The following is a 26,873-nucleotide window of genomic DNA, read 5'->3' on the forward strand; positions in this document are numbered from 1 at the left end:
CGCAGAGTGGACAGTCGGACCGTTCGAGCAGGGAACGCTTGAATGAGCGTGATGCAAGTCGACCGAAAATTTGACGTCTGCCGGACTTTAACGAAACCACGTGCATCGAGCATAAACGGCAGATTCAGACCTCTGTGACATTGCTAAACGGGTAAAAGGTTGTTCCTCGAGTACGTGAGGAGTTTGGCCCGTCCTCAGTACGAAAACACTTATAGTATGTAACCAAAATTGGTAGCACTGTGTGGTATTAGGAGAACCGGTTAACACGACCGACGCGTGTTATTGCCTTATTTTATTAGGGGCTAAACATTGCGATAACTGTGTAGAAGCATACGCAAAAATCTAGATTTATCTCCGCTATCCATTTTAAGTTGTGTGGCAGAGGGAACTTTGTGTACTGTCTTCGCTTCCACTTTGTGTACTGTCTTCGCTTCACCTCCCCCATTTCCCGTACCAGGCTCCGCAACCACCCCGCTTCCTTTCCTTGTTCCAGTCGAGAAATGATTTTCTTTCACCGTCCTTTGTGAGATATACGAGAAAAAATATGTTAGGTAGTTCTTCTCGCAATGTCGACAGTGGACCACATCGCGGTATAGAGCACCTATCTTGCAGCGTTTGCCACTTGACTTGGGCTGCTATCCTTGACTCCTTTCTCGTTCTTACTAAATGAATCCGTGACGAAATATACTGCTCTTCTTTGAGTCTTCTGTGTTTACCGTAAACAGTACCCAGTAGCGGACACACGTTGAGACAGGAATCGCTCGAATTAGATTTTTCCCTTATGCGGAGGATTCCTGAGTACTCTTCCAGTGACTTTGAGTCCAGCTTCTACCTTCATTGCGATGCTTATTATCTGGCCCTCCCACTGTTCATTGGACACATTACGGTTATTTAATGGATGAATTAAAAACTGCACCAGTCTCTTTAGTACTTTTTAAGGTGCTATATCTTTAGACAGCCTACGATGCTTTGCAGGCTCAATAAAAAAAAGCAATCATAGGGTTATTTGGATCAGTCCGTGATGATGAAAAACGTGGATGCAGATTGTCCATGCTAAATATATGAAAGGTGCTTTCAGTAGAAAACAGTAACTATAACATGAGAAAATACACCTACAATATTCGCGCGAAAAATTACCGGTGCAGAAAAAATTTTGCTTTAATTACGCATAGCCCTCGACTACATCCGCGTGAACTCAAATTCACGAATAAATAGCACCCATTAAAGAGCAGTGCTCACGTTTGAGAACTGATGCCCATCCCGTCAACATATAAACGCAGTTTTCCGGGAAAGATTTCTGCACAAAGGACAAACGAACATCTGAAGGAAAAACTCGTCTAATGGGAGCGTTGGATGGCATTCTTGACTAAGAAGCCCCGACCGGTTGGTTCGGCCACGCAGTTCGAAATGTTTTTGCTCTTCGCGCATAATGAAATCCTTACTTCGCGATGCGTGATTTGTGCCTGAATAGTAACTTTTGCATTGTGTTTGTCCTATTTATTGCGATCAGACAGAAAGAGAGGGGAGAGAGGGGTTGTAGCTCGGTGTGCCGGCACAGAGCCGACTCCTCTCTAATTAATACAAACGGGAGGGGGGGGGTGGTCTAGGCGCCTGGAATTCCACCCAGGACGCTGGCACACCGCCAGGTAATCACACTACTGGCCATTAAAATTGCTACACCAAGAAGAAATGCAGATGATAAACGGGTATTCATTGGACAAATATGTTATACCACAACTGACATGTGATTACATTTTCACGCAATTTGGGTGCATAGATCCTGAGAAATCAGTACCCAGAACAACCAGCTCTGGCCGTAATAACGGCCTAGATACGCCTGGGCATTGACTCAAACAGAGTATGGATGGCGGATACAGGTACAGCTGCCCATGCAGCTTCAACGCGATACCACAGTTCATGACGAGTAGTGACTGGCGTATTGTGACGAGCCAGTTACTAGGCCACAATTGACCAGACGTATCCAATTGGTGAGAGATGTGGAGAATGTGCTGGCCAGGGCAGCAGTCGAAAATTTTCTGTATCTAGAAAGGCCCGTACAGGAACTGCAACATGCGGTCGTATATTATCCTGCTGAAGTGTAGGGTTTCGCAGGGATCGAATGAAGGGTAGAGCCACAGGTCGTAACACATCTGAAATGTAACTTCCACGTTAAAAGTGCCGTCAATGCGAACAAGAGGTGACCGAGACGTGTAACCAATGGCACCCCATACCACCACGCCGGGTGATACGCCAGTATGGAGATGACGAATACACGCTTCCAATGTGCGTTCAACGCGATGTCGCCCAACACGGATGCGACCATCATGATGCTGTAAACAGAACCTGGATTCATCCGAAGAAATGGCGTTTTGCCATTCGTGCACCCAGGTTCGTTGTTGAGTACACCCTCGTAGGCACTCCTGTCTGTGGTGCAGCGTCAAGGGTAACCGCTGATAGTCCATGCTGCTGCGAACGTCGTCGAACTGTTCGTACAGATGGTTGTTGTCTTGCAAACGTCCCCAGCTGTTGACTCAGGGATCGAGACGTGGCTGCACGATCCGCTACAGCCATGTGGATAAGATGCCAGTCATCTAGACTGCTAGTGATACGGGGCCGTTGGAATTCAGCACAGCGTTCCGTATTACCCTCCTGAACCCACCGTTTCCATATTCTGCTAACAGTCACTGGATTTCGACCAACGCGAGCAGCAGTGTCGCGATACAATAAACCGCATTCGCGATATGCTACAATCCGACCTTTAACAAAGTCGGAAACCTGATGGTACGCATTTCTCCTCGTTACACGAGGCATCACAACAACGTTTCACCAGGCAACACCGGTCAAATGCTGTTTGTGTATGAGAAATCGGTTGGAAACTTTCCTCATTTCAGCAGGTTTTAGGTGTCGCCACCGGCTCCAATCTTGTGTGAATGCTCTGAAAAGCTAATCATTTGCATAACACAGCATCTTCTTCCTGTCGGTTAAATTTCGCGCCTGACGCGTCATCTTCGTGGTGTAGCAACTTTAATGGCCAGTAGTGTAGGCCATCACCTCTACATGCGGGGGTAGGATTCGAAGCAACTAACTGCGAGCGCCACCACAATGCGTTAGCGACCTCGGCAAAGGACGACAATTGCGTCCTCTAAGCTGACTGTAATTTATGTTTTTCACTCGGTAAGTTACGATTTACTCTACTCCACGAAAATACTATAAAGAGCTTAATGAAGGGGTCATAAATCTTCCCCAGACGAGCGATCTGTGCTGTGTATCTCATTGTACTTACAATATGTTTCTCTGTTTGCAGGGCGAAATCTTGTTCACTTCGTGGAGAGATATGTTCAACGGCGACGAAGCACCCTTCCCGAGAGCAGCGAGAATTTTCAGCTTCAACGGCAAGAACATCATGACCGACTACGGCTGGTAAGTCCATTTGTTGAGGTCTAATCGGTAACACAGCTCTTTGGCTGTGCTTTATGAAAGCGACAGACGTTAAGTGCCTGTGGGCACCTAGATAAGCTGCTTCTTTCTTTGGCCGAGCGGGATTAGTCAAGCGATAGAAGGCGCTGCAGTCGTGTACTGTGCGGCTGGTCCCGGCGGAGGTTCGAGTCCTCTCTCAGGCATGCGTGTGTTTGTGTTTGTCCTTAGGATAGTTTAGGTTAAGTAGTGTGTAAGCTTAGGGACTGATGACCTTAGCAGTTACGTCCCATAAGATTTCACACACATTTGAACGTTTTTTTTTTTTGTTTCTTTCTTTTCTTATATAGCAGCATTTGCCTTCTGCACATACGACGGGCGCTCGATAAGTAACGCAACAAATGTTTCTTCTTGACTAATTTCGATTGATAAAAGAAGAATTTGTTGTGGGACGTCGTGCAGCATTCCTGCTTCAACCCCTATAGTTTCACGAATTTCCTATAAGTGGCGGTGCTATACATAGACTTTAAAATGGCATCTTGACGGAGGTGCGTCCCAAGCAGAGAGCTGTCTTTTAGTTGAAAAGAAGAGCATTGCAGTCGCTTGCAGAGTGACTACGGAGACGAGACTGTGAACAAAAGCACGGTGAGTCGTTGGGCGAGGGTGACACCATGGCAACAAGTTCGCGTAAACCTATCCGATCTCCCGCGTGCCGGCCGACCGCACACATCTGTGACACCTGCGATGTTGGAACGTGAGGACACTCTCACTGGAGGTTACTGACTATCACCATCAAACACATCGCTGCACAGCTGGACGTCTCTGTCGCTAGGCACTCTCGTCCATTACTTGGGATACTCAAAAGTGCCCGCTGTGTTCCTCGCAGAAGAACATAAAAAGCAACGGAGGACCATCTGTGCGGAATTGCTTGCGCGTTACGAGACTGATGGTGGCAGTTTTATGTCGAACGTTGGTCCATCACTTCGGATCGTAAACAAACCAGTGAACCATGGTGTGGCGCCGCACCACCTCTCGTCTGAAGAAAAAGTTCGAAGTTGCACCCTCAGACGGTAAAGGCGTGACGACCGTCTTCTGGAACTCAGGAGGGGTTATTCTGTTTGATGACCTCTCTCATGGTGCAACATTTGAAAACATAATAAACCACGGAATAATGTAGATAGAGAGGTGAAAATTGACAGACATGCTTGGAAAGACATGGGGTTTTATAAGAACCCAAAAAAAGTCCACAAAATGTCCGACAGATGGCGCTGGACAGCAAAACGTCAGTGACTGCGCATGACAGTCGTGTATAAAAGGAGCTGTAATGAGAGAGAGAATCAGACCGGAGATCACCGCCATCAGTGTTTCGTGTGTGCCGTCGTATTTAGTGTTCAGTGTTCACCGTCACACTCCCTCGTTCACCAGTGCCATCGTCATCTTCAGTGTTTGTGCGTCGTCTCATCAGTTAGCAGTGTGGATTATCGACGAGTGTGAACGGCTCCGTGTTTGTCTCTATGTGTCTCCTGTTTTATTGCCCACCGTTCTGTAACTTCTGTGTCTTCTCCTGTTTTTGCTGCGTGTATATTCTATGGCTGAAGAGCAGCGTAGTGTGCTGCTGACAGCCTGCCTGTTGTACAGGCTTTAAAATAACAATAAAGTAAAAAAAAAAAAAAAAAGAGAATCAGATGCGCCAGCAGTTGCAGCATGTTGACGTTACGTGAAAAGGCGCTTTTAGTGAAGCTGTATTATCAGAATGGGGAATGTGCTACTTCAGCGTAACGATCCTATCGCCATAGGAAGGGGATTCGAACGGTAAAGGTCCGTTGACAAATGCAACTGTGGAGAGAATGATTTCGAAGTTCGAAGCCACGGGTTGTTTAGACGATAGACCCCGTAGTGGCCGACCGAGCGCAAGGCGTAATGTTGCTGAGACAGTTCAGGAAGAAATGGAGACTAGCGGGTTCGTCTATGCACGGTGAAGTCAGCGCTCGTGCAGTCGCACGCCGCACCGGCATTCCATACACTACTGTTTGGTTGGCACTGAGGCGTACCCTCCAATGCTATCCGTACAAAATCAATCGGCATCATGAACTGCTACCTGGCGATTTAGTGAAGCGGAGGGCATTTGCGGTGTGGGCGTTTCGAAAGATGGCGGAAGAAGACGATTGGTTGAGTAACGTGTCGTGGACCAACGAAGCTCAATTCACGCTCCGAGGGTCTGTCAACGCCCACAACTGCAGAATTTGGGCTACCGAAAATCTTAGACGAGAAAGTCACGGTATGGGTTGGATCTACCACATCTATCGTTATCGGGCCTTTCTTCTTCGAGAACGTGCGTGATTCTGGTTTTATAACTGCTACCGTGACGGGTGAGAGGTACGCCGATATGTTACAGAATCGCATCATCCCCAGCCTGGCTGATAAACACCTGCTGGAACGTACGGTGTTTATGCAGGATGGCGCCCCATCCGATATCGCTAAACGCGTGAAAGCTCTCCTGCGCGCCTCATTTAGTGATGATCGTGTGCTCAGCCGCCACTTTCGTCATGCTCGGCCTCCCAGGTCCCCAGACTTCAGTCCGTGCGATTGTTGGCTTTGGGGTTACCTGAAGTCGTAAGTGTATCGTGATCGACCGACATCACTAGAGATGCTGAAAGACATCCGACGCCAATGCCTCACCATAACTCCGGACATGCTTTACAGTGCTCTTCACAGCATTATTCCTCGACTACAGCTATTGTTGAGGAATGATGGTGGACATATTGAGCCGGCCGCTGTGGTCGAGCGGTTCTAGGCGCTACAGTCTGGAACCGCACGACTGCTACGGTCGCAGGTTGGAATCCTGTCTCGGGCATGGATGTGTATGCTGTCCTTAGGTTAGTTAGGTTTAAGTAGTTCTAAATTCTAGGGGACTGATGACCTCAGAAGTTAAGTCTCATAGTGGTCAGAGCCATTTGAACCATTTGGCATATTGAGCATTTCCTGTAAAGAACATCATCTTTGCTCTGTCGTATTTTGTTATGCTAATTATTGCTATTCAGGCCAGATGAAGCGCCATCTGTAGGACAATTTTTGGACTTTTGTGTTTTTTTGATTCTAATAAAACCCAATGTCATTCGAAGCGTATGTGTCAATTTGTACCTCTCTATCTACATTATTCCGTGATTTATTCAGTTTTCAAATTTATACCGACTTTTTGATCACCCGGTATATTGTGCTACGCTCAAAAAATTGAAGAAACGACTTCTGCGTGTTCGTCACCACAAAAAGGAAGCGAAATTCCCCATGAGAACTCAATATCTATTACAATTCTGCGCACCAGAAAAGAGACAGCGAAACTTCACTGGACTGTTCCTGCTCACTTTCCCTACAGCCTGGACCTCGCGACCTTCCGACTTCCACCTGTTTGGCGCAATGAAGGATGCCCTCAGCTGGAAGCAATACGTGGATGACAGGGAGGTTATGTTCCCGGTGGCTCTGACGTTGACCACTAGAATGGTAGCGTGCGGGATTACAGGCCCTCACCGTAAGGCCGTCGAATTGGACGGAGATTATGTTCGGTTTTGTAGCTGCAAGGGGAATAACATGGTGCACTGTAATCCTGAATAAAACCAAACTGCTTTGAGGAAAAATTGTGTTACATTACTTACTGAGCGTCCCTCGTATTATTCCATGTCTCACTTATGTTGTTCTCAATTAATTTACATTTTTTGTTTTGTTTGGTGAATAGTTTTATACTGTGTTTAGTAATGGCCCACTTATAGTTTACTTCATTACCCAGCCCTAGTTATCTGCGGATGTTTTATGTAGTGCCATCTGAGAAGATAAGTACGGTCCATACCGGCGGAAATTTCTCTCTCCGATGATAGTAAAAGAGAAAAGAATGTTGCAGGAAGAGCGATGTCAGGAACTCGGCCCCGCTATGCGGACCTCGTCTGTATCTGTATAGCAGTGGGCAGGAGACGCATCGGTGAGAATGGGGCAGCTGCCAAAGAGAATACGACCACTGTGGCCAAACAATAAGTTTATTTAAAATATTCAGTAATAAAGGAGTCCTCTGTTTAAACTGGACTCGTAAAGGTATATCTGCTTAGTTCGTACTCATTTTAATGGACGTAACTGTGACTTGTGCGACAGCTGAAATTAGGGAACAGCAGCGGCGCACTACTGTATAAATACGAGGGAATAAGTGATGTGCTACCGGGTCCAAATTTCCGTTCGTCCTTGGCTGCATCTGTAAGTGTGCTCCGATAGCCGAAGCGGTTAACGTGACCGCTCTCCACTTATAGGAAATCCGGGTTCTAGTTGGTTGGTTGGTTTGGGGAAGGAGACCAGACAGCGTGGTCATCGGTCTCATCGGATTAGGGAAGGATGGGGAAGGAAGTCGGTCGTGCCCTTTCAGAGGAACCATCCCGGCATTTGCCTGGAGTGATTTAGGGAAATCACGGAAAACCTAAATCAGGATGGCCGGACGCGGGATTGAACCGTCGTCCTCCCGAATGCGAGTCCAGTGTCCAACCACTGCGCCACCTCGCTCGGTCCGGGTTCTAGTCCCGATCCGTCAAAAATTTACATTTGTACTGAGATATTCTACAGCGAAAGCGGAACCATAATCACATTTTGCGAGTTAATTCTTAATTTAGGTAGCAGTTATTGGCTTAATGCTTATAGCCACTGCCATTAAGCGCTATGAGCCCGTCATTATTGTTAACTGGCAGGACTATGACTCATACTGACATGAACTGAGTGAAACACAATGAAATACGAGATGCGCCAGTCTAGCAATGAAGTGACGCATTTCACAAAGTTGAATGCATTCAAAGATAGCGTGCTGCCACACTTCGATTTTCTAATAAGTTTTGTGTGTAGAGCACGTCAGTCTTCTGAATACCACTCTGCAGTCTATATAGAAATACTGAGTAACCGAGACACATTTGTAATAATTATTCCCGTTCCTTCTGCTATTTCACTGCGATCAGAGAGCATAGTTATAAAAGGAATCCTATGTATGTATAATGAACTGCTACGTCGTAAAGAAAAATTAATTAACTTGACTTTTGACTTTGACACATATAAGACAGTTACTGGGTTTAAACTCTCTTTTTTTTTCTAGGTGCAGAGATTTTAAAATTTTGACCTGTATAACATAAAAATTTGTGAAAAAATATTGCCTATAGATGAATATGTTACCTCCGTAGCTGCTGTAAGGAGAGGACGGGTTAGGTACAGGATGAGATGGCGATCGGAGGTTTCCTTTTTGTCCGGTTCTCACTGAACACCAGTCGGGGAAATCCGTTACAACTCGCAGTGAAAACTCCGTCTCTCGTGGCAGCTGAAGTAAGATTTTCTGTAAACACTATCAGAATGAGAAGGTTGAACAACAGTGTCAGTATGATATCTTCTTACTAACAAACTGGTTGCTTAGGCAACGTCTTTAACACACCAGCTGACAGTGGAATGTTGCATCTCAGCGGGCCGGGTAGCCGAGCGGTTCTAGACGCTACAGTATGGAGCCGCGCGACCGCTACGGGCGCAGGTGGGGACGTTTGCAAGACAACAACCATCTGTACGAACAGTTCGACGACGTTTGGAGCAGCATGGACTATGAGCTCGGAGACCGTGGATGCGGTTACCTTTGATGTTGCATCACAGACAGGAGCCCCTGCGATGGTGTACTCAACGACGAACCTGGATGCACGAATGGCAAAACGTCATTTTTGCGGATGAATCCAGGTTCTGTGTACAGCATCATGATGGTCACATCCGTGTTTGGCGACATCGCGGTGAACGCCCATTGGGAGCGTGTATTCGTCATCGCCATACTGGCGTATCACCCGGCGTGATGGTATGGGGTGCCATTGGTTACACGTCTCGGTCACCTCTTGTTCGCATTGGCGGCACTTTGAACAGTGGACGTTACATTTCAGATTTGTTACGACCCGTGGCCCTACACTTCATTCGATCCCTGCGAAACCCTACATTTCAGCAGGATAATGCACGATCGCATGTTGCAAGTCCTGTACAGGCCTTTCTGGATACAGAAAATGTTCGACTGCTGCCCTGGCTAGCACATTCTCCAGATATCTCATCAATTGTAAACGTCTGGTCAATAGTGGCCGAGCAACTGGCTCGTCACAATATGTCAGTCACTACTCGTGATGAACTGTGGTATCGTGTTGAAGCTGCATGGGCAGCTGTACCTATATCCGCCATCCATACTCTGTTTGACTCAATGCCCAGGCGTATCAAGGCCGTTATTACGGCCAGAGGTGGTTGTTCAGGGCACTGATTTCTCAGGGTCCATGCACCCAAATTGCGTGAAAATGTAATCAGATGTCAGTTCTAGTATAATATATTTGCCCAATGGATACCCGTTTATCATCTGCATTTCTTCTTGATGTAGAAATTTTAATGGCCAGTAGTGTATTAGTTACGAGCTCCGCTACGTTATTACTATTTACGTTTTTATTTCACTCACAAAAGTTAAGAAAATATGAGTGTGTTGCATACGCACATTCAATAAAAGCAAGCGTCCTTTTCTCTTCACGTAACAGATATGACGCAAATAGCATTCTGGATTTCCGGAAAGCTTTTGACACCGTTCCTCGCAAGCGACTTCTAATGAAGATGCGGGCCTATGGGGTATCGTCTCAGTTGTGCGACTGGATTCGTGATTTCCTGTCAGGAAGGTCGCGGTTCGTAGTAATAGACGGCAAATCATCGAGTAAAACTGAAGTGATATCAGGTGTTCCCCAGGGAAGCGTCCTGCGACCTCTGCTGTTCCTGATGTATGTAAATGACCTGGGTGACAATCTGAGCAGTTCTCTTGGGTTGTTCGCATATGATGCTGTAATTTACCGTCTAGTAAGGTCACCCGAAGTCCGGTATCAGTTCCTAAGCGATTTAGAAAAGATTGCAGGATGGTGTGTTAGGTGGCAGTTGACGCTAAATAACGAAAAGTGTGAGGTGACCCACGCGAGTTCCAAAAGAAATCCGTTGGAATTCGATTACTCGATAAATAGTACAATTCTCAAAGCTGTCAATTCAACTGAGTACCTGGGTGTTAAAATTACGAACAACTTCATTTGGAAAGACCACATAGATAAAATTGTGGGGAAGGCGAGCCAAAGGTTACGTTTCATTGGCAGGACACTTAGAAGATGCAACAAGTCCACTAAAGAGACAACTTACACTACACTCGTTGGTCCTCTGTTAGAATATTGCTGCGCGGTGTGGGATCCTTACTTGGTGGGACTGACGGAGGACATCGAAAAGGTGCAAAAAAGGGCAGCTCGTTTTGTATTGTCACGTAATAGGGGAGAGAGTGTGGCAGATATGATACGCGAGTTGCGATGGAAGTCATTATAGCAAATACGGTTTTCGTCGCGGCGAGATCTATTTACGAAATTTCAGTCACCAACCTTATCTTCCGAAAGCGGAAATATTTTGTTGAGCCGAACCTACATAGGTAGGAATGATCTTCAAAATAAAATAAGAGAAATTAGAGCTCGAACAGAAAGGTTTAGGTGTTCGTTTTTCCCGCGCGCTGTTCGGGAGTGGAATGGCAGAGAGATAGTATGATTGTGGTTCGATGAACCCTCTGCCAAGCACTTAAATGTGAATTGCAGAGTAGTCATGTAGATGTAGATGTAGATGTAGAATATTAATATACACAAAAGAACCGTCCGTTCACATTGAGAGGGACATTACAAAGGGTAGATTCATTACGTCCCGGTATGTTGCATAGACACTCCATCCTCATCAAAATGCGTGACGATATTTGCGATGAGCGTACCTCCTGTGACAGGCTGTGAGAGCGGTAGGAACCGAGGAAGCGGGCCGACGCAGAGACGGCTGTTGCAGGTCGAAGAAGCTGGTGTGGCACGGCTCGACACCTGAGGGGGAGCGCAAGATGGACGCCTACTGCGACGCGTGGCAGTCGACGAGCGGCGAGGGCCTGGCGTCGCCCTTAGCGTCGGGACGGCTGCTGGCGCAGGAGCGGTTCGCGTGCGGCGCGCGGCTCGCCGTGCTCTGCATCGAGGCCAGCAGCCAGCTGCCGGCCAGGAGGCGGCGCCGCGGCGCCGGGGGCGGCGGCGGCGGCGGTGGCGGCGACGACGACGAAGACGACGACGACGCGGGAGAGTACCGGCCGCTGGACGACGAGCACCAGTGAGAGCGGGTGGCGAGCTGGTCCACCGAGTCTCACCTGCAGATGAACGGTCAATACAGAGCAGACAAGAGTGTGTGCTGGGAGTTTTGGACAACTGCGGATGAAGCACAACCCCCCATAATCGTCTGACTCTTGTGTACTTGCGTAGGCTTCCACCCGTGAATATCAGATAGTATGTGTTCACCACGGAAATAGTCAATTTTAACATCTTTCGTACACTCTTGCATAAAACGCCCATTGCACTTACAAACTATTACAGATCCTTTCTGTGACTGGCTCACATGATACCGCTCTACAAATAGAAAAAAGTATGAAATCTTCATTTTATTTCTTACATGTAATTCCCTCCTTCGATCTAATCAGTTGATGTTTCAATTTTTTTCACAAGTACCCTGACTGAGGTAAAAATTACTATGAACATTACACCTACTAACAACTTACATAAAAAACTGAAAACTGTTCTTCACTTTTCCGTTTCCGACTTCCCCTTTTTGAAAGATAGATCCCCTCTTCCGTCTAATTTGTTGTGGTTTCTATTTTTTTCATAAGTGCCCTGAGCGAGGTAAAAATGTGAACATGACACCTCTTAACACTGAAAAACTCGTTAACAACGTTGTTCTTCACTTGTCTCTTTCCAGTAAATATGATTACTGCAGTTTTGATTTTATAATCTAGGCAGTTAATATACATTGTTATCTACCTATCTATGTATCCCACAAGGATCCATGCACTATGATTGTGGCAAAATGGTGTGCAATATTCCCTCACTTCACAGAGTGACAAATAATTGTGCCCATACATCTTAATGACACTTGTAATATCTAGTGATAATTAATGACACATAATATGGACAACAGTACTTCAAGTATCATACGGATACTCAATACATTTTTTATCTTTGTTGATGTATGTGTGATACTTTTCTAATTCACCTGTCATAAGATGTATCTCATGACAATGTATGTGATCACTAGTCATCCAAGACCTTGTCAGTTAAGTTCATATGAAACTGTTAACCTGTAGAAATACTACAGGTATGGTTCTATCTGCTACCATAAATATCTTACCCTTTTTCTCAAGCAGCTGTAAGTCTGCACAGATAGAGGAATTATATTTGATTCATCTTTCTATTATTACGATTCTACTGTATATTAATGAATATCTCTTTATCTAATGAATTCAGTTTTTGATAGACATTCCTTGCAACAAAATTTGCAGAGTTTTAATATATACTGCTCTATGTCAATGTGGTGAAAACAAGAATTGCTCTCTATATGTTTACCTATATCTGTCCATTAAGTTTGATATACATACAATGTGAATTTTTAGAACTGGTACTTCCTATATTTTCTTCTATCACTGTCAATGGTATGAATGCTGCAGTGATATATAATGCACTTTCCCAGATGACAAAATGTTACGTGATGTTTAGAACATAAATTTCTTGAACTATACTTCCTCACCTTGGGAACGCATCCTAAATGTTTTAGAATACAGTAAATGTTACTTGGGATAATTTTGATAGACTTCCCATCATAACAAAAATAATATGTAGGTTCGATTTGTCCTTTGAATAGAAATAACATGTACAGTAAATTTATTTCAACATAACTTCCCATAAAAATTCTTTTTTACTTAAATATTAACTGTTTATACTTATATAGCGTTTTAATCAAACAATGTCAAAATAATATTTTCATTCTGCATTTGATTACTATTTCAGGGATGATGATGAAATGATTTAATTTTCGAAACATACTTAAATGTACTGACAGAGACAACACATTTGTCAACTCTGAGACATGTAGTGCATTTATCAACAACAAGAATTACCGTCCTTAATTTTATAAGCTTACACTGAATGCTCATCTACATGTTACTTAATTGGACAATACCAGGTTCTCAGTTTCCTGGGGTATATTTAAACCTAATATTTGTTAGGACAGACTCTATTAAAGCTACCTTAAACTTGAAAAGAGTTTATAATACTTAATAATTCAAGAAGAAAAAGGTGTAATTTTAACTTGTGTCACTGAAGATAGATTGTACATTAGTTGGGAGTGTATATAACAAACGTGTTACATTTACAGAGAATAATAAGAGTGACTTTATTTTTCAACGCGTTAGTGTGCTACACGAGGCAATATTGGCACAAATATTCCCAAAGACTGGCAAGTTCATATGTGTGTACAGAATGTTGTTTAGTGCTTTCACCAGACACCTATTTTAAAGTCGCTGTAAGAGATGTAGAGCTGTAGGAATGGAAGAGTTGAGTGATTTTTAAGGTAGAAGATCGACTGTGTTGTGCGCGGTAGCCAGCTTATATGTGGCGATGCAATACTGAGCCCTGTTCAGAATCCGGCCGCTTTAATTTTTGTACAAACTTGAGAGCCTTCCTTACTTATAAACGTACCATAACTGCAGATATACTATCTACCGTCTGCATAACATGAATATTTGTAAAGTTGTGAATGAGCAAATGTCTGACCATGGTTTCACTGATACTGTTTAATTCCTCTCCTTCTCTTACACTATTCGCGTCGACAAGTAATGTTTCTATTCAGGGATCACTTTCTACTTATAGAACAGATATAAAATATCCCTTGACAAGGCGAACAATTCCACTGCCATGTATTGTTTGATATTTGCCGTAATATAAGGTGTACTTACAGTCGAACTGTTAGACATTTTTTTCTCTAATTAATTTTACATATCCATGACTATTTAACATTTCTTCTTCGTACTTCAAAGATTTGCAAAAGATTTTATTATTGTTTCAAAAAAGTGGAAATGTGATGCATATCTGTTCAATGAACAATGAAGCTAAAGTGTTACTTAACATTTTCATGCAACTGAAATCGTTATACGTTCTGGCGTGTGCAGTCATTCGGCTGCCTACCTTACTTTCTCATTTTTGCAAAAGGGACGTTAAAACCACGGATAAAACCTAGGAAACTTAAAATGTCTGAAACTTCATGTAAGAATGGAAGTTCTTAAATGTTGTCTAACTGTTAAACAACATCCTTCCTTCCGTAACGTATACATTTTTGTCTAGTTAAGAATAACATTGTTGATGTTTAGAAGCTGTGTAGATCAATTATGATTTCAGTTACACTGGTATGAGAAATAAATCTATGTCGAGTGTTTACGTGTGGTATTGTTCCTACAAGTAGTCCCGTTACTTCCCATCATAAGTCATTCCATTTTCCAAAGTGTGTGATACTCATTATTCAGCAGTAATGTAACTCATGGAGTGGTGAAATTTCTTCGAGATACGGTGTTTGCAGAAGTTTTGTGAGAAATAAGGTGAGTTTTCTAGACTGTGAGCATTCCATCTATACAGACTGTATCATAGTTAACACAGAAACTAAATACACGACACAGCAGGATAAGCACTCTGTTACCATAGGTCCGCGAAGTAGCTGCTTGTGAGGTAACTGCTAACGTGTGGTCATGATACGCCGCTGAATCCATTATGAATTAGTGCCTCACTTAGCACAAACCATTTAAAATGTAAAATTTTCTATTAAGTTCCATCTGACGGCTCAAATTACACCTATGGCAAACATTAACAAAGGGATGAAATACACCTTCAGCACGTTAGGTGTTACAATTTGCTGCACCCTCTTGCCCGCTGGAGGAGGTTTTTCACATGTCGTCCTCTCACTTGGATACAACACTAACTCTGCCGTGAGTTACATATACTTAACGGCCCCAAAACACCTCGTAACGCTGAACAAGGCTGTAAAATTAACTGCACCATATTTTGAACGATATTCAACTCACGAATGTGGTTCAAGGTGAACAGGTCGAAATGAGCCTGTAGCTTGGCCTCCAAGACAACCCGATCGCAATACTCTGGAATTTTTTTCTCGCTGGGATCATATCGAATGTGAAGTGTTTAACGTTCCCATCGAAATATTTAAAAAACTGGATTTATTACGGTTATTTTCGTTCCAGTCAACAGTGGAGAGCGGGAATAATATTTCTTCCAACACCTGTAGGAGTGTACTTCAATCTCCAAGACGTTTCCGGTGTCGATGCTTAAGAGACCAAAGAAAACGCCCAGTTTCCACTCTAAAAGTGAGATATATAGAATGGTTTTAAGAGTGATTATTTAGTCATTACTCTTGTCCAAATGCCTATGATTATTCACTCCGCCATCTCTTGTCTGCTTTCACTTGCCTGCCTGTCAATATTAACAGTAACCTAAGACAATTTTGGAGATGATGCATTTATGTAGAATGAAGTGCTGTCTGAAAGAAAGAGCACGCATTACACAGTCAAATTTTGATAAGTTGTCAAACTGGTGCAAGGATTGAAAAATTCCTAATAATGTTGAGAAACTTAAAACAGTGCACTTCACATAATCTAAAAAGTAGTATCCTATGAGGCTACAGTATCACTGAGTTATAATTAGAATCAGTCGATTTTTGATAACACCTAGGTGTAACAGTTTGTGGTGACAAGAAGTGGTATGCTCACAAAGAATCAGCTGGATGTAGACTAGGGACTATTGGTACAATATTCCGAAAAAACGATGTCCCTGAAGGGACGTTATTTACGAAACACTGGGGGGCTCATACTAGAATATTGCTCTAATGTGTGGGACCTAAACAGGATTAACAGAAAACACTGAAGGTGTGTATACAAAGAAGGCTACACGTATGGAGGAAGTTAGGCTCGACCCTCGCTAATGTCATGTACTTGAAAATAGGTACCAAAAATTCAGTAGGAGTGTATTTTCAAACTCTAGGGCGTCAGTATTAAAATGGTAACATAAGAATATACTGGAAAACCCAAATTATCGTTCACATATGCGCTGTGAAGGCAAGCTAAGCCTAATTAAAAGGCGCTCAGAGGCATTTCTGCCGTCAGCCTTCCACATTCCGTACACAATGCGATGAGGAACATGCCAATACTCGGTACAACGGAAAATAACCTCTGCTTTATACCGGGGTTATAATTAAATTTTCCCTATTTAACACGTTGTAATACAGAAACTAACTACCGTACAAGTACCATACTTAGTAACTTTAATGTCCAGAGTATGTGGTGCATGGTTTCCATGCGACACAGCGCCACCGTCCAGTTCCAATAATGGCCTCCAGGTGCTGTGATCAGTCATCGTGATTCATAGTCTCACACACCTGACCAGTCGCAGTGCGCTTGTTGACGTGTCAGCGAGAGGAGCAGGGCATTATTGGTAATGCTCTATTATCAAAACTACAGAAATGCTGCAGCTGCAATTCGAAAATATCGCCGGCTGAAATGATTACAGAAGGGTCTTATTTCTCCACCTGCTGTGTGGAGTTATGAAAGAAATTCGGATCATCTGGAGAACTGGGCGTCGCTCCGGGAAGAAGCCGATGACAGGTTGCACCGCAGGTGCAATCGCTGTTGCTATGGCTGACAGTCCTGTGTGCAGTTCCCGATGGCCACGCAGTGATCGTGCTGCGTCACGACAGTTGAACATCTCGTGGTCCTCTGTGCAGAAGATGCTTTGAACCATTCTCAAATGGTGTCCATACAAGATCCATATCGTACAGCAGCTTGCACCACAGAAGGCACAACGACGTGTTGACTTCGCTCTCCACTTTCTCGCAAGGACTGAAGTTACCAAACGCCGGCCCTAGACCATCCTATGGACAAACGAAGCTCATTTTCCCTGATGGATGAGGTGATGATGATGTTAGGTTCGTGGGACGGTCAACTGCGGGGTAACCAGCGCCTGCACGAAGTACCAATTTTTACACAGCCCAATTTTTGTGCACTGTCCAGTCTAACCACCGTTACGAATGATGATGATGAAATGATGAGGAGAACACAGACACCCAGCCCCCAGGCAGAGAAAAATTCCCAACCTGGTCGGGGATCGAACTTGGGAGCTTATGACCCAGAGGGAGCAATGCTAGCCACTAGACCACGAACTGCGGACACGGTTGAGGTGAACACAAAGAACTGCTGAGTGTGGGGATCTTCCGTCACTATGCATGAAGTTAGTCTGTATGGTGAAGGTGTCACCGTATGGCGTGGCCCCGGTTAGTGCTGAAGGATCAAAGATGAGCAGTGATGACTTGCCAGTGATACTGGAATGCTTCGCTTGCATGTCATACCCGCTCTACAGGAAAGAGACGCGTTGAATTCAACAGTTCATATGCAAGATGGGACCCCACCGCACATCGCTCGTGAAGTTCATCTGCATCTCCGAAATACATATGGAAACAATCGAATTATCAACCGATCGTTTCCAATTGCTTGGCCGGCACGATCATATGATCTCGCTCCCTGTAATTTCTGGTTGTGGGGCTACCTGAAGGATTGGGTTTACCAGTGAAACATTCACACATGTGAAGCGCAGCATATCAAGAGAGGTAGCCAGCATATTTACGGACATGCTTCGTTGCAATCCTGCACTTTCAGACTCTTCTGGACACTGAGCGGCACGATATTGAACCACTTTTGTAGCACAAATGGTACCAGTATGTAATGGTATGATGTACCGTAGCAGCACATTAAAAGTGTTTCAGTTGAATTTATTCTGCATTATTTCTCTTCCCCACGTCCTTGACATTAAGGTTACCAAGCCTGGTCCTCGTAGAGTGATTAGTTTCCGTATTAGAACGTGTTAAGTAGGGAAATTTTGATTATAACCACCCGGTACTTCATAGAGTGCTTCATGGCAACCGGAATAAAACAATAAAACGATCCTTTTACCGACCTCCCAATTCAGGTGATACAGTTGCTGAAAGGTTCAAAGAAAACTTGAGTTTGATTTCAAACACATACGATAATAGTTGGTGGTGACTTTAATAGCCGACCGGAGTGGCCGAGTGGTTCTAGGCGCTTTAGTCTGGAGCTGCGCGGCCGCTACGGTCGCAGGTTCGAATCCTGCCTCGGGCATGGATGTGTGTGTGGTGTCCTTAGGTTAGTTAGGTTTAAGTAGTTCTAAGTTCTAGGGGACTGAGGACCTCAGAAGTTAAGTCCCATAGTGCTCAGAGCCATTTTTGACTTTAATTTACCCTAGAAATGTTGGCGAAAATAAATGTTTAATTCCGGAGGTATGCATAAAATATCATCCGAAATTGTGCTAAAAGCATTCTCTAAAAATTATTTCGAGCAGTTAGTTCATGAGACCACGCGAATAGTAAACGGTTGTGAAAACACACCTGACTTCCAAGCAACAAATAATCCTGAGTTAATAACAGGCATCAAAACCGACGCAGGGATAGAGACTGAATATTGTAATCCCGAAATTCTCCAAAAATAACCGAAAAATATACCTATTCCAAAAAGCAGACTTGACGTCTTCCTGAGAGACAATCTGCACTCATTCCAAATTAGTAATATAAGTGTAGACCAGATGTGGCTTGAATTCAAAGAAATAGTATCGGCAGCAATTTTTACCAAATAGATTAACAAACGACGGAGCTGATCCTCCTTGGTACACAAAACGGGTTAGAACACTGTTGCAGAAACAAACATGCCAAATTTAAACACGCAAAATCCCCAAGATTGGCTATCCTTTATAGAAGCTCGAAATTTAGCGCGGACTTCGATGCGAGATGCTTATAACAGTTTCCACAACGAATCTCTGTGTCGAAACAATCAGTGCCTTCCTTGCGCGATAGCAATGGAGATACTATCGAAGACAGTTATGCCAAAGCAGAGTTACTAAACACAGCCTTCCGAAATGCCTTCACAAAAGAAGACGAAATAAATATTCCAGAATTCGAAACGAGAACAGCTGCCAACATGCTTAACGCAGAAGTAAATATCCTCGGAGTAGTGAATCAACTTAAATCACTTAATAAAAGCAAGTCTTCTGGTCCAGAATGTGTACCAATTAGGTTCCTTTCGGAGTATGCTGATGCATCATCTCCATTTTTAACAGTCGTATACAACCGTTCGCTCGACTGGAAAGTTGCACTGGTCATACCAATATTAAAGAAAGGTAGTAGGAGTAATCCACTAAATTGCAGGCCTTTATCGATAACGCCGATATGCAACAAGATTTTGGAACATATATTGTGTTCAAACATTATGAATTACCTCGAAGAAAACTGTCTATTGACACACAGGCCGGCCGGGGGGGCCGAGCGGTTCTAGGCGCTACAGTCTGGAACCGCGCGACCGCTACGGTCGCAGGTTCGAATCCTGCCTCGGGCATGGATGTGTGTGATGTCCTTAGATTAGTTAGGTTTAAGTAGTTCTAAGTTCTAGGGGACCCAAGTAGTTGGTTTCCGATGTACTACGGCCAGTTTTCTGTAACCCTCGCACCCTCACATTGACGATGCAACACACAATTTGCGTCGCGATTGAACACTACAGGATCCACGCTGACTTCTCTCCAAGCGACTAAATCGACTACAGTCACCATATAGAACATCCACTAGAAGTACCTTATGTCAGATGCACCACTGCAGGTTCACTGCAATCCTTGCACCAACAGCTTGGCGATGTACCACAGAAATTGCTTCGTGATTGAATGGAATAGGCTCCACGCCATCTTCTCTCTAGGCGTCTAATATGGCAAGGGTGTCCATCTGGAACTTCTGCTGGGAGTCAAGTAGCTTATTTCCAATGCACCACTGCCTGTTTACTGGAACCTTCGCACCCTCCCATTGACAATGCAACGCAAAAATTGAGTCGCAGTTGAATACTACAGCCTCCATGACGACTTCTCTCCAAGCGACTGGTCACCGAATGGAACTTCTCGTCAGAGTCAAGCAGCCTGTTTCCGATACGCCATTCCCAGTTGCTGTAATCCTCGTACCCTCACAATTACGATACAACACAGGAATTTTGTCTCGATTGAATACCATAGGCTCCATGCCGACTTCTCTCGAAGCAAGCACAGATACGGTCACCGTATGGAACTTCTACGGTGTGTCAAGTAGTTGTTTCCGATGCTCCACTGCAGATTTACTGTAACCCTCACATTGAAGGTGCAACACTAAAATTGCATCGCGGTTCAATGCTACATGCTTCTTGCCGACTTGACTCCGACGAACGCAGCTATGGTCACTGTATGGAACTTCTCCAAATAGTAAAGTAGCTTGTTTCGACGCACCGCTGCCAGTTTACCGTAACCCTCGGACCCTCACATTGTCGATGCAACACACTAATTGCGTCACGATTAAACAATACAGGCCTCATGTCGACTTCCCTCGCAGCGAAGGGCAGATACAGTTACTGTATGGAATTTCTCTTGGTCACAAGCGGCTTGTTTCCGATTATCCACTGTCAGTTTAATCTTCGCATCCTAACATTGGGGATGCAATGCTGAAATTGTGTCGCATTTGAATACCACAGGCTCGATACTGACTTCTCTCCAAGCGCCTAACTTGACTACGGTCACTGTATGGAACCACTCCTGGCAATCAAGAAGCTTGTTTCCGATGCACCACTGCCAGTTTAGTGTCACAATCGGACCCTCACGTTGACAATCCAACACAGACATTGCGTCGCAATTGAATATGAAAGGCTGCATCCAAACTTCTCTGTAATCGAATAACGAGAATACGGTCACCACATGGAATTTCTCCTCGGACTCAAGTATCTTGTTTCTCATGCACCACAGACATTTAACTATAACGCTCACACCCTCACTTTGAAAATGCAACACAGAAAATGCGTCACGATTAAACACTGCAGGCTGCATACCGCCTTCTCTCAAAGCAAGTGCAGATACGGTCACCATATGGAATTTCTTCTGGGAGTGAAGTAGGTTGTTTCCGATGCACCGCTGCCAGTTTACTGTCACCCTCACACCTTCACATTGACGATCCACCATCAATTAGCGTTGCCATTGAATGCTGCAGACTCCATGCTGACTTATCTCCAAGTGACTAACTTAGCTACTGTCACCGTATGGAACTTCTCCTGGGAGATTTGTAGCCTGTTTCCAATGCATCACTGCCAGTCTTCTGCAACGCTCACACATCCACATTGATGGTCCACCATTAAATTGCGTTGCCATTTTCTACTACAGACTCCATGATGACTTGTCTGCAAGTGTCTAAGGTGTGTATGGTCATCATATGGAACTTCTCCTGGGAGAGAAGTAGCTTGCGTCCGATGTTCTACTTCCTGTTCACTGCAACAGTCGCACCCTCACATCGAGGATGCAACACAGAAGTGGCGTCGCGATTCAATGCAAAAATCACGGTAATGACTTATCTCTAACTGACTAATGCGGCTACTGTGACCGCATGGAACTTCTACTGGTAGTCACGTAACTTGTTTCTGATGCAACACTACAAGTTTACCATAACCATCACTTTGTCACATTGTCGATGCCACACTTAAAATGGGGGGCGATTGAATGTTACACGGTCTGTCCCAACTTCTCTTCAAGCGTCTAATACCGCTACTGTCACCGAATGGAATATCTCCTCAGATTCAAGTATCTTGTTTCCGATGCGATACTGCCAGTTTACTGTAACCCTCGCACCTTCACATTGACCATCCACCATCAAATTGCGTTACCATTGAACACTACAGACTTCATGCTGACTTATCTGCAAACGACTAATGTGGCAACGGTCACCGAATGGAACTTCTCCTGCGAGACAAGTAGCTTGCTTTCGATGCACCACAGCCTGTCCACTATAATACTTGCACCCTCACATTGGCGATGCAAGACTGAAATTGCGTCGCCATTGAATACTACAGAGTCCATACTTACTTCTATGAAAGTGACTAACGCGGCTACTGTCAAAGTATGGAACATCTGGGAGTCAAGATGCTTGTTTCTGATGCACCACTGCCAGTTTACTGTAACCCTCGCACCTTCACATTCACGATCCAACACACAAATTGCATCTCCATTCAATACTACAGACTCCATGCTGACTTCTCTGCAAGCGACTAACGCGGCTACGGTCATTGGGTGGAACTTCTACTTGTCGTCGCGTACCTTGTTACCGAAGTGTCCCTGACAGTTTATTGCAACTCTCGCACCCTCACGTTGACGATGCAACTCAGAAATTGCGTCTCTATTAAAGGCTAGAGTCTGCATGCTGACTGATGTCCAAGCGTATATTGCGGGTATGGTCGAAGTATGGATTTTCTCCTGAGGGTCAAATAGCTTGTTTGCAATGCACCACTGCTCGTTTCCTGTTACCAACGCACCCTTACATGGATGATGGATCACAAATAGCTTCATGATTGAATATTACAGGCCCCATGCGGATTTCTCTAAGAAGCTACTAACGTCGCAATGGTCACCATATGGAATATCTCCTGGGAGACCAGTAACTTGTTTCCGTTGTACCACCGCCTGTTCACTGTAATCCACGCACCCTCACATCCATGACGCAACACCGAAATTGCGCCGCGATTTAGTACAACTATACAACAATCAACGTACTGTCTTATCACCAAGTGACTAAGGCTGCTACGGTCATTGTATGGAACTTCTACTGGTATTCAAGTAGCTTGTTTCCGATGCACCACTGCCTGTTTACTGTAATCTTCACACTATAACATCGACGATGCAACACTTAAACTGCGAGGCGATTGAATGTTACAGGGGCTATCCCAACTTCTCTTCAAGCATCTCATACTGCTACGGTCACCGAATGGAATATCTCCTCAGACTGTAAGAATCGCTCTCTGACATTAACGATGCGACAAACAAATTGTGTCGCGATTGAACACTATAGGATCCACGCCGAGTTCTCTCGTAGTGACAATCACAGATACTGTCACTATATGAAACTTCTCCTGAGTATCAAGAAGCTTTATTTCGATGCACCACTGCCAATTAACTGTAACCTTCACACCCTCACATTGTCGATGCAACACAGATATTGCATTGCGATTAATCACTACAGGCCGCATACCAACTTCACCCCAAGTGACTAACGCGGCTCTGGTCACCATATGGAACTTCTGCTGGTACTCAAGTAGCTTGATGCCAGTGCACCAATCTCAGTTAACTGTAACCCTCGCACCCTCACATTGGTGATCTGACACAGACACTGCGTTGCGTTTGAGTACCATAGGCTCCATGCCAAATTCTCTGTATTTGAATTACGAGGCTGTGGTAATCGAAGGGAATTTTTCCTATCAGTCAAGTAGCTTGTTTCCAATGCATTACTGGCAGTTTACTATGAGCCGCACAGATTCACATTGATGATTTAACGCACATATTGTGTCGTCATTGAACATTACATACTCCAGGCTGACTTATCTGCAAGCGACTATCGCGTCTACGGTCACTGAATGGAACTTCTCCTGGGAGTCAAGTAGCTTGTTTCCGATGCAACATTACCATTTTACTGTAACCCTTTTACCCTCACAATGAAGATGCAATGCAGAAATTGCATCGTGGTTGAATACCACACGCTCCATGCCAACTTCTACCCATGCGACTAATGCGAACGGTCGCCATTTGGAACTTCTCCTGGGAGTCAAGTAGCTTGTTTCCGATGAACCACTGCTAGTTCACTGTAACCATCGCGTTGTGGGTGAAACACAGACATTGAATCGCATTTGAATACTACAGGATCCATGCCGACTTCTCTGCGAGCGACTAAAGTGACTACTGTAACTATATGGATCTTTTCATAGGACTAAAGTAGCTAGATTCCGATGTACCAAACCAAGTTTACTGTAATCCTTGCACCTTGACGTTTGGGTTGCAACACTGAAATTGGGTCGCGATTGTATACTACAGGCCCTATGCCGACTTCTCTCCAAGCGTCCAATGCCACATCAGTCACCTTATGGAAATTTTTCTGGGAGCCAAGTAGCTTAATTCCGATGTACTGCGGCCAGTTTACTGTAACCCTCGCACCCTCATATTGATGATCCGACACAGACATTGCATACCGTTTGAATACCACAGTCTCCATTTCCGATTCTCTGTAATTGAGTAACGCGGCTATGGTCACCAAATGAACTTTTTACTGTTAGACAAGTACCTTGTTTCTGATGCACCACTGCCAGTTTAATGTACCCCCCGCAGCTTGATACCGATGTTGCAACACATACATTGCGTCGTATTTGAATATTACAGACTTCAGGCTGACTTCTCTGTAGGTAACTAACCCGTCTACGCTCACGGAATGGATCTTCTGTGGGAGTCAAGTAGCTTGTTTCCGATGCACCTCTGCCAGTTTACTATCAATCTGGACCCTCACATTTACGATGAAACATAGAAGTTTCGTCGCGACTGAATGGTACAGACTCCATGACGACTTTCTTCCAGACGTCTAAAAAGTTTACTGACACTGTATGGAAATTCTCTCGGGAGTGAAGTACCTTTTCTTCCGATGCACCGCTGCCAGTTTACTGTAACACGCGCAGCTTCACATTGACGATTCAACACACTTATTGCGTTGTCACTGAATAATACAGACTCCATTCTGACCTCTCTACAATCGACTAACGCGTCTACATTCCCGAATGTAACTTCTTCTATGAGTTTATTTATTTATTTTATTTATTTATTAAGTCATTAACAGTACAGAGTAACTCACTGCATTGATATGTAAGGTGGGTCGACGCTTCAGAATCTAATAGCAAAGACTTCTCATTGTTACTGTCTTACTGGTATACAGTTGTTAATGAGTTTTTAAAATAATATGAAGAACCTAATATATAAAGATTTCTCTGAGGTTACAGCGAATTGAATGCTTAACAATTGTTGAAATGTTTCCATATAATTTGTTACAACCTAGTTGATGAGAATATAATTTAATTTATATTTTATAATTCAATGAAAAACGAAAAAAGTCGATGTTACACAATGACTGTGGTTAAGGATAATTTGTAATATATAAAGGGAAGTGATGTGCTTTATTAGGATGCGTAATGCAGTCTAAGTAGCATGCTGGTTAGTAATGGCGTTTTTCTATCCATTTCAGATGAGAAGGTCTCGTCTCAAATGGTTTGCACTAATGTATGTTTACACGTATTATACAGATTAAGTGCTAATTGAGCACTTCATACATGTAATACATGTATTTTAGCTTCACATGAGAAATACACTTATGTTTGAAACTTGTAATTGAAACAGAAAATAGTTAATTGTTAATTGAATGCTTTATTCCTTAAAAACTTAATACATTTCTGATACATGAGTTTCATTGATTGCTACCGTATGGAACTTCTCTTATGAGTAAGGTAGCTTGTTTCCGGTGCACCAATGCCAGATTACTGTGAACTTCGCAGCTTCACATTGACGATAGAATACGCATATTGCGTCGTCATTGAATATACGGACTCCAGGCGGTCTTCTCTCCAAGCGTGTAACATAGCTGCATGCAACTGCTCCAGGGAGTCAAGTAGCATGATTCTGCTGCACCCTGACACGTTACTATAAACCTCGTACCCTCACATTGACGACGAAACATGGACTTTGCGCCGTTACTGAATGCTACAAGCTCCATGACGACGTTTCTCGAAGCGTCTAAAGGGTTTACTGTCACCGTATGGAACTTCTCCTATGAGTCAAGTACCTTGCTTCCGAAGCCCCACTTCCAGTTTACGGTAACCCCACAGCTTCACATAGACGATCCAACACACATATTGCGTCGTCATTGAATATTACACATTTGGGCTCACTTCACTGCAAGTGACTAACGCACCTACTGTCACCGTATGGAACTTCCCCTGGGACTCAAGTAGCTTGTATCCAATGCACCCCTGCCAGCTTACTATAAAAATCGTACCGTCACACTGACGACTAACATTTCAGCAAGCAACTAACACGGCTGCGGTCACCGTATGGAACCTCTTTCGGGAGTCAAGTAACTTGTTTCCAATGCACCCATGCCAGTTTACTATAAACAGCGTAACCTCACATTGAAGATGAAACACAGAAGCTGCGCCGCGACTGAATGCAACAGGCCCCATGACGACTTTGTTCCAAGGGTCTATAGAGTTTACTGTCACCGTATGGAACTTCTCCTGGGTGTCAAGTAGCTTGTTGCCGATGTACCACTGCCCTTTACTGTAACACTCGCAGCTTCGGTTTGACGATCCAACACAAATATTTCATCGTCATTGAATATTACGGACTGCAGGCTGACTTCTCAGCATGCGACTAACGCGTCTACGGTCAATAAACGGAACTTCTGGTTATACTCAAGCAGCTTGATTCCGATGCATTCCTGATTTTTTCCGATGCACTCTTGCCAGTTTACTATAAACCTCGTAAAGTCACACTGACGATGAAATACAGAAGTTGCGTCGCGACTGAATGCTAATGGCTCTAAGTGTTGTGTAACGACGTAAGTTTTGTATAAATGGTCTTCTTTGGACATATGACCATGTG

General features: G+C 44.1%; 1 protein-coding gene across 1 annotated transcript in view; it reads left to right on the plus strand.

Annotated features, from left to right (window-relative positions):
• Nucleotides 1-14,732, plus strand: part of LOC124787950 (collagen alpha-1(XV) chain-like) — a 244,078-nt gene extending 229,346 nt beyond the window's left edge. The window contains exons 9-10 of the mRNA XM_047254949.1: nt 3,305-3,420; nt 11,278-14,732. Of these exons, the coding sequence (XP_047110905.1) occupies nt 3,305-3,420; nt 11,278-11,587 (426 nt within the window). The 3' untranslated portion in view covers nt 11,588-14,732. The remainder of the gene's footprint in view (nt 1-3,304; nt 3,421-11,277) is intronic.
• Nucleotides 14,733-26,873: the final 12,141 nt, after the last annotated feature.

The sequence above is a fragment of the Schistocerca piceifrons genome, chromosome 3, assembly GCF_021461385.2.
Source record: "Schistocerca piceifrons isolate TAMUIC-IGC-003096 chromosome 3, iqSchPice1.1, whole genome shotgun sequence".
NCBI lineage: Eukaryota > Metazoa > Arthropoda > Insecta > Orthoptera > Acrididae > Schistocerca > Schistocerca piceifrons.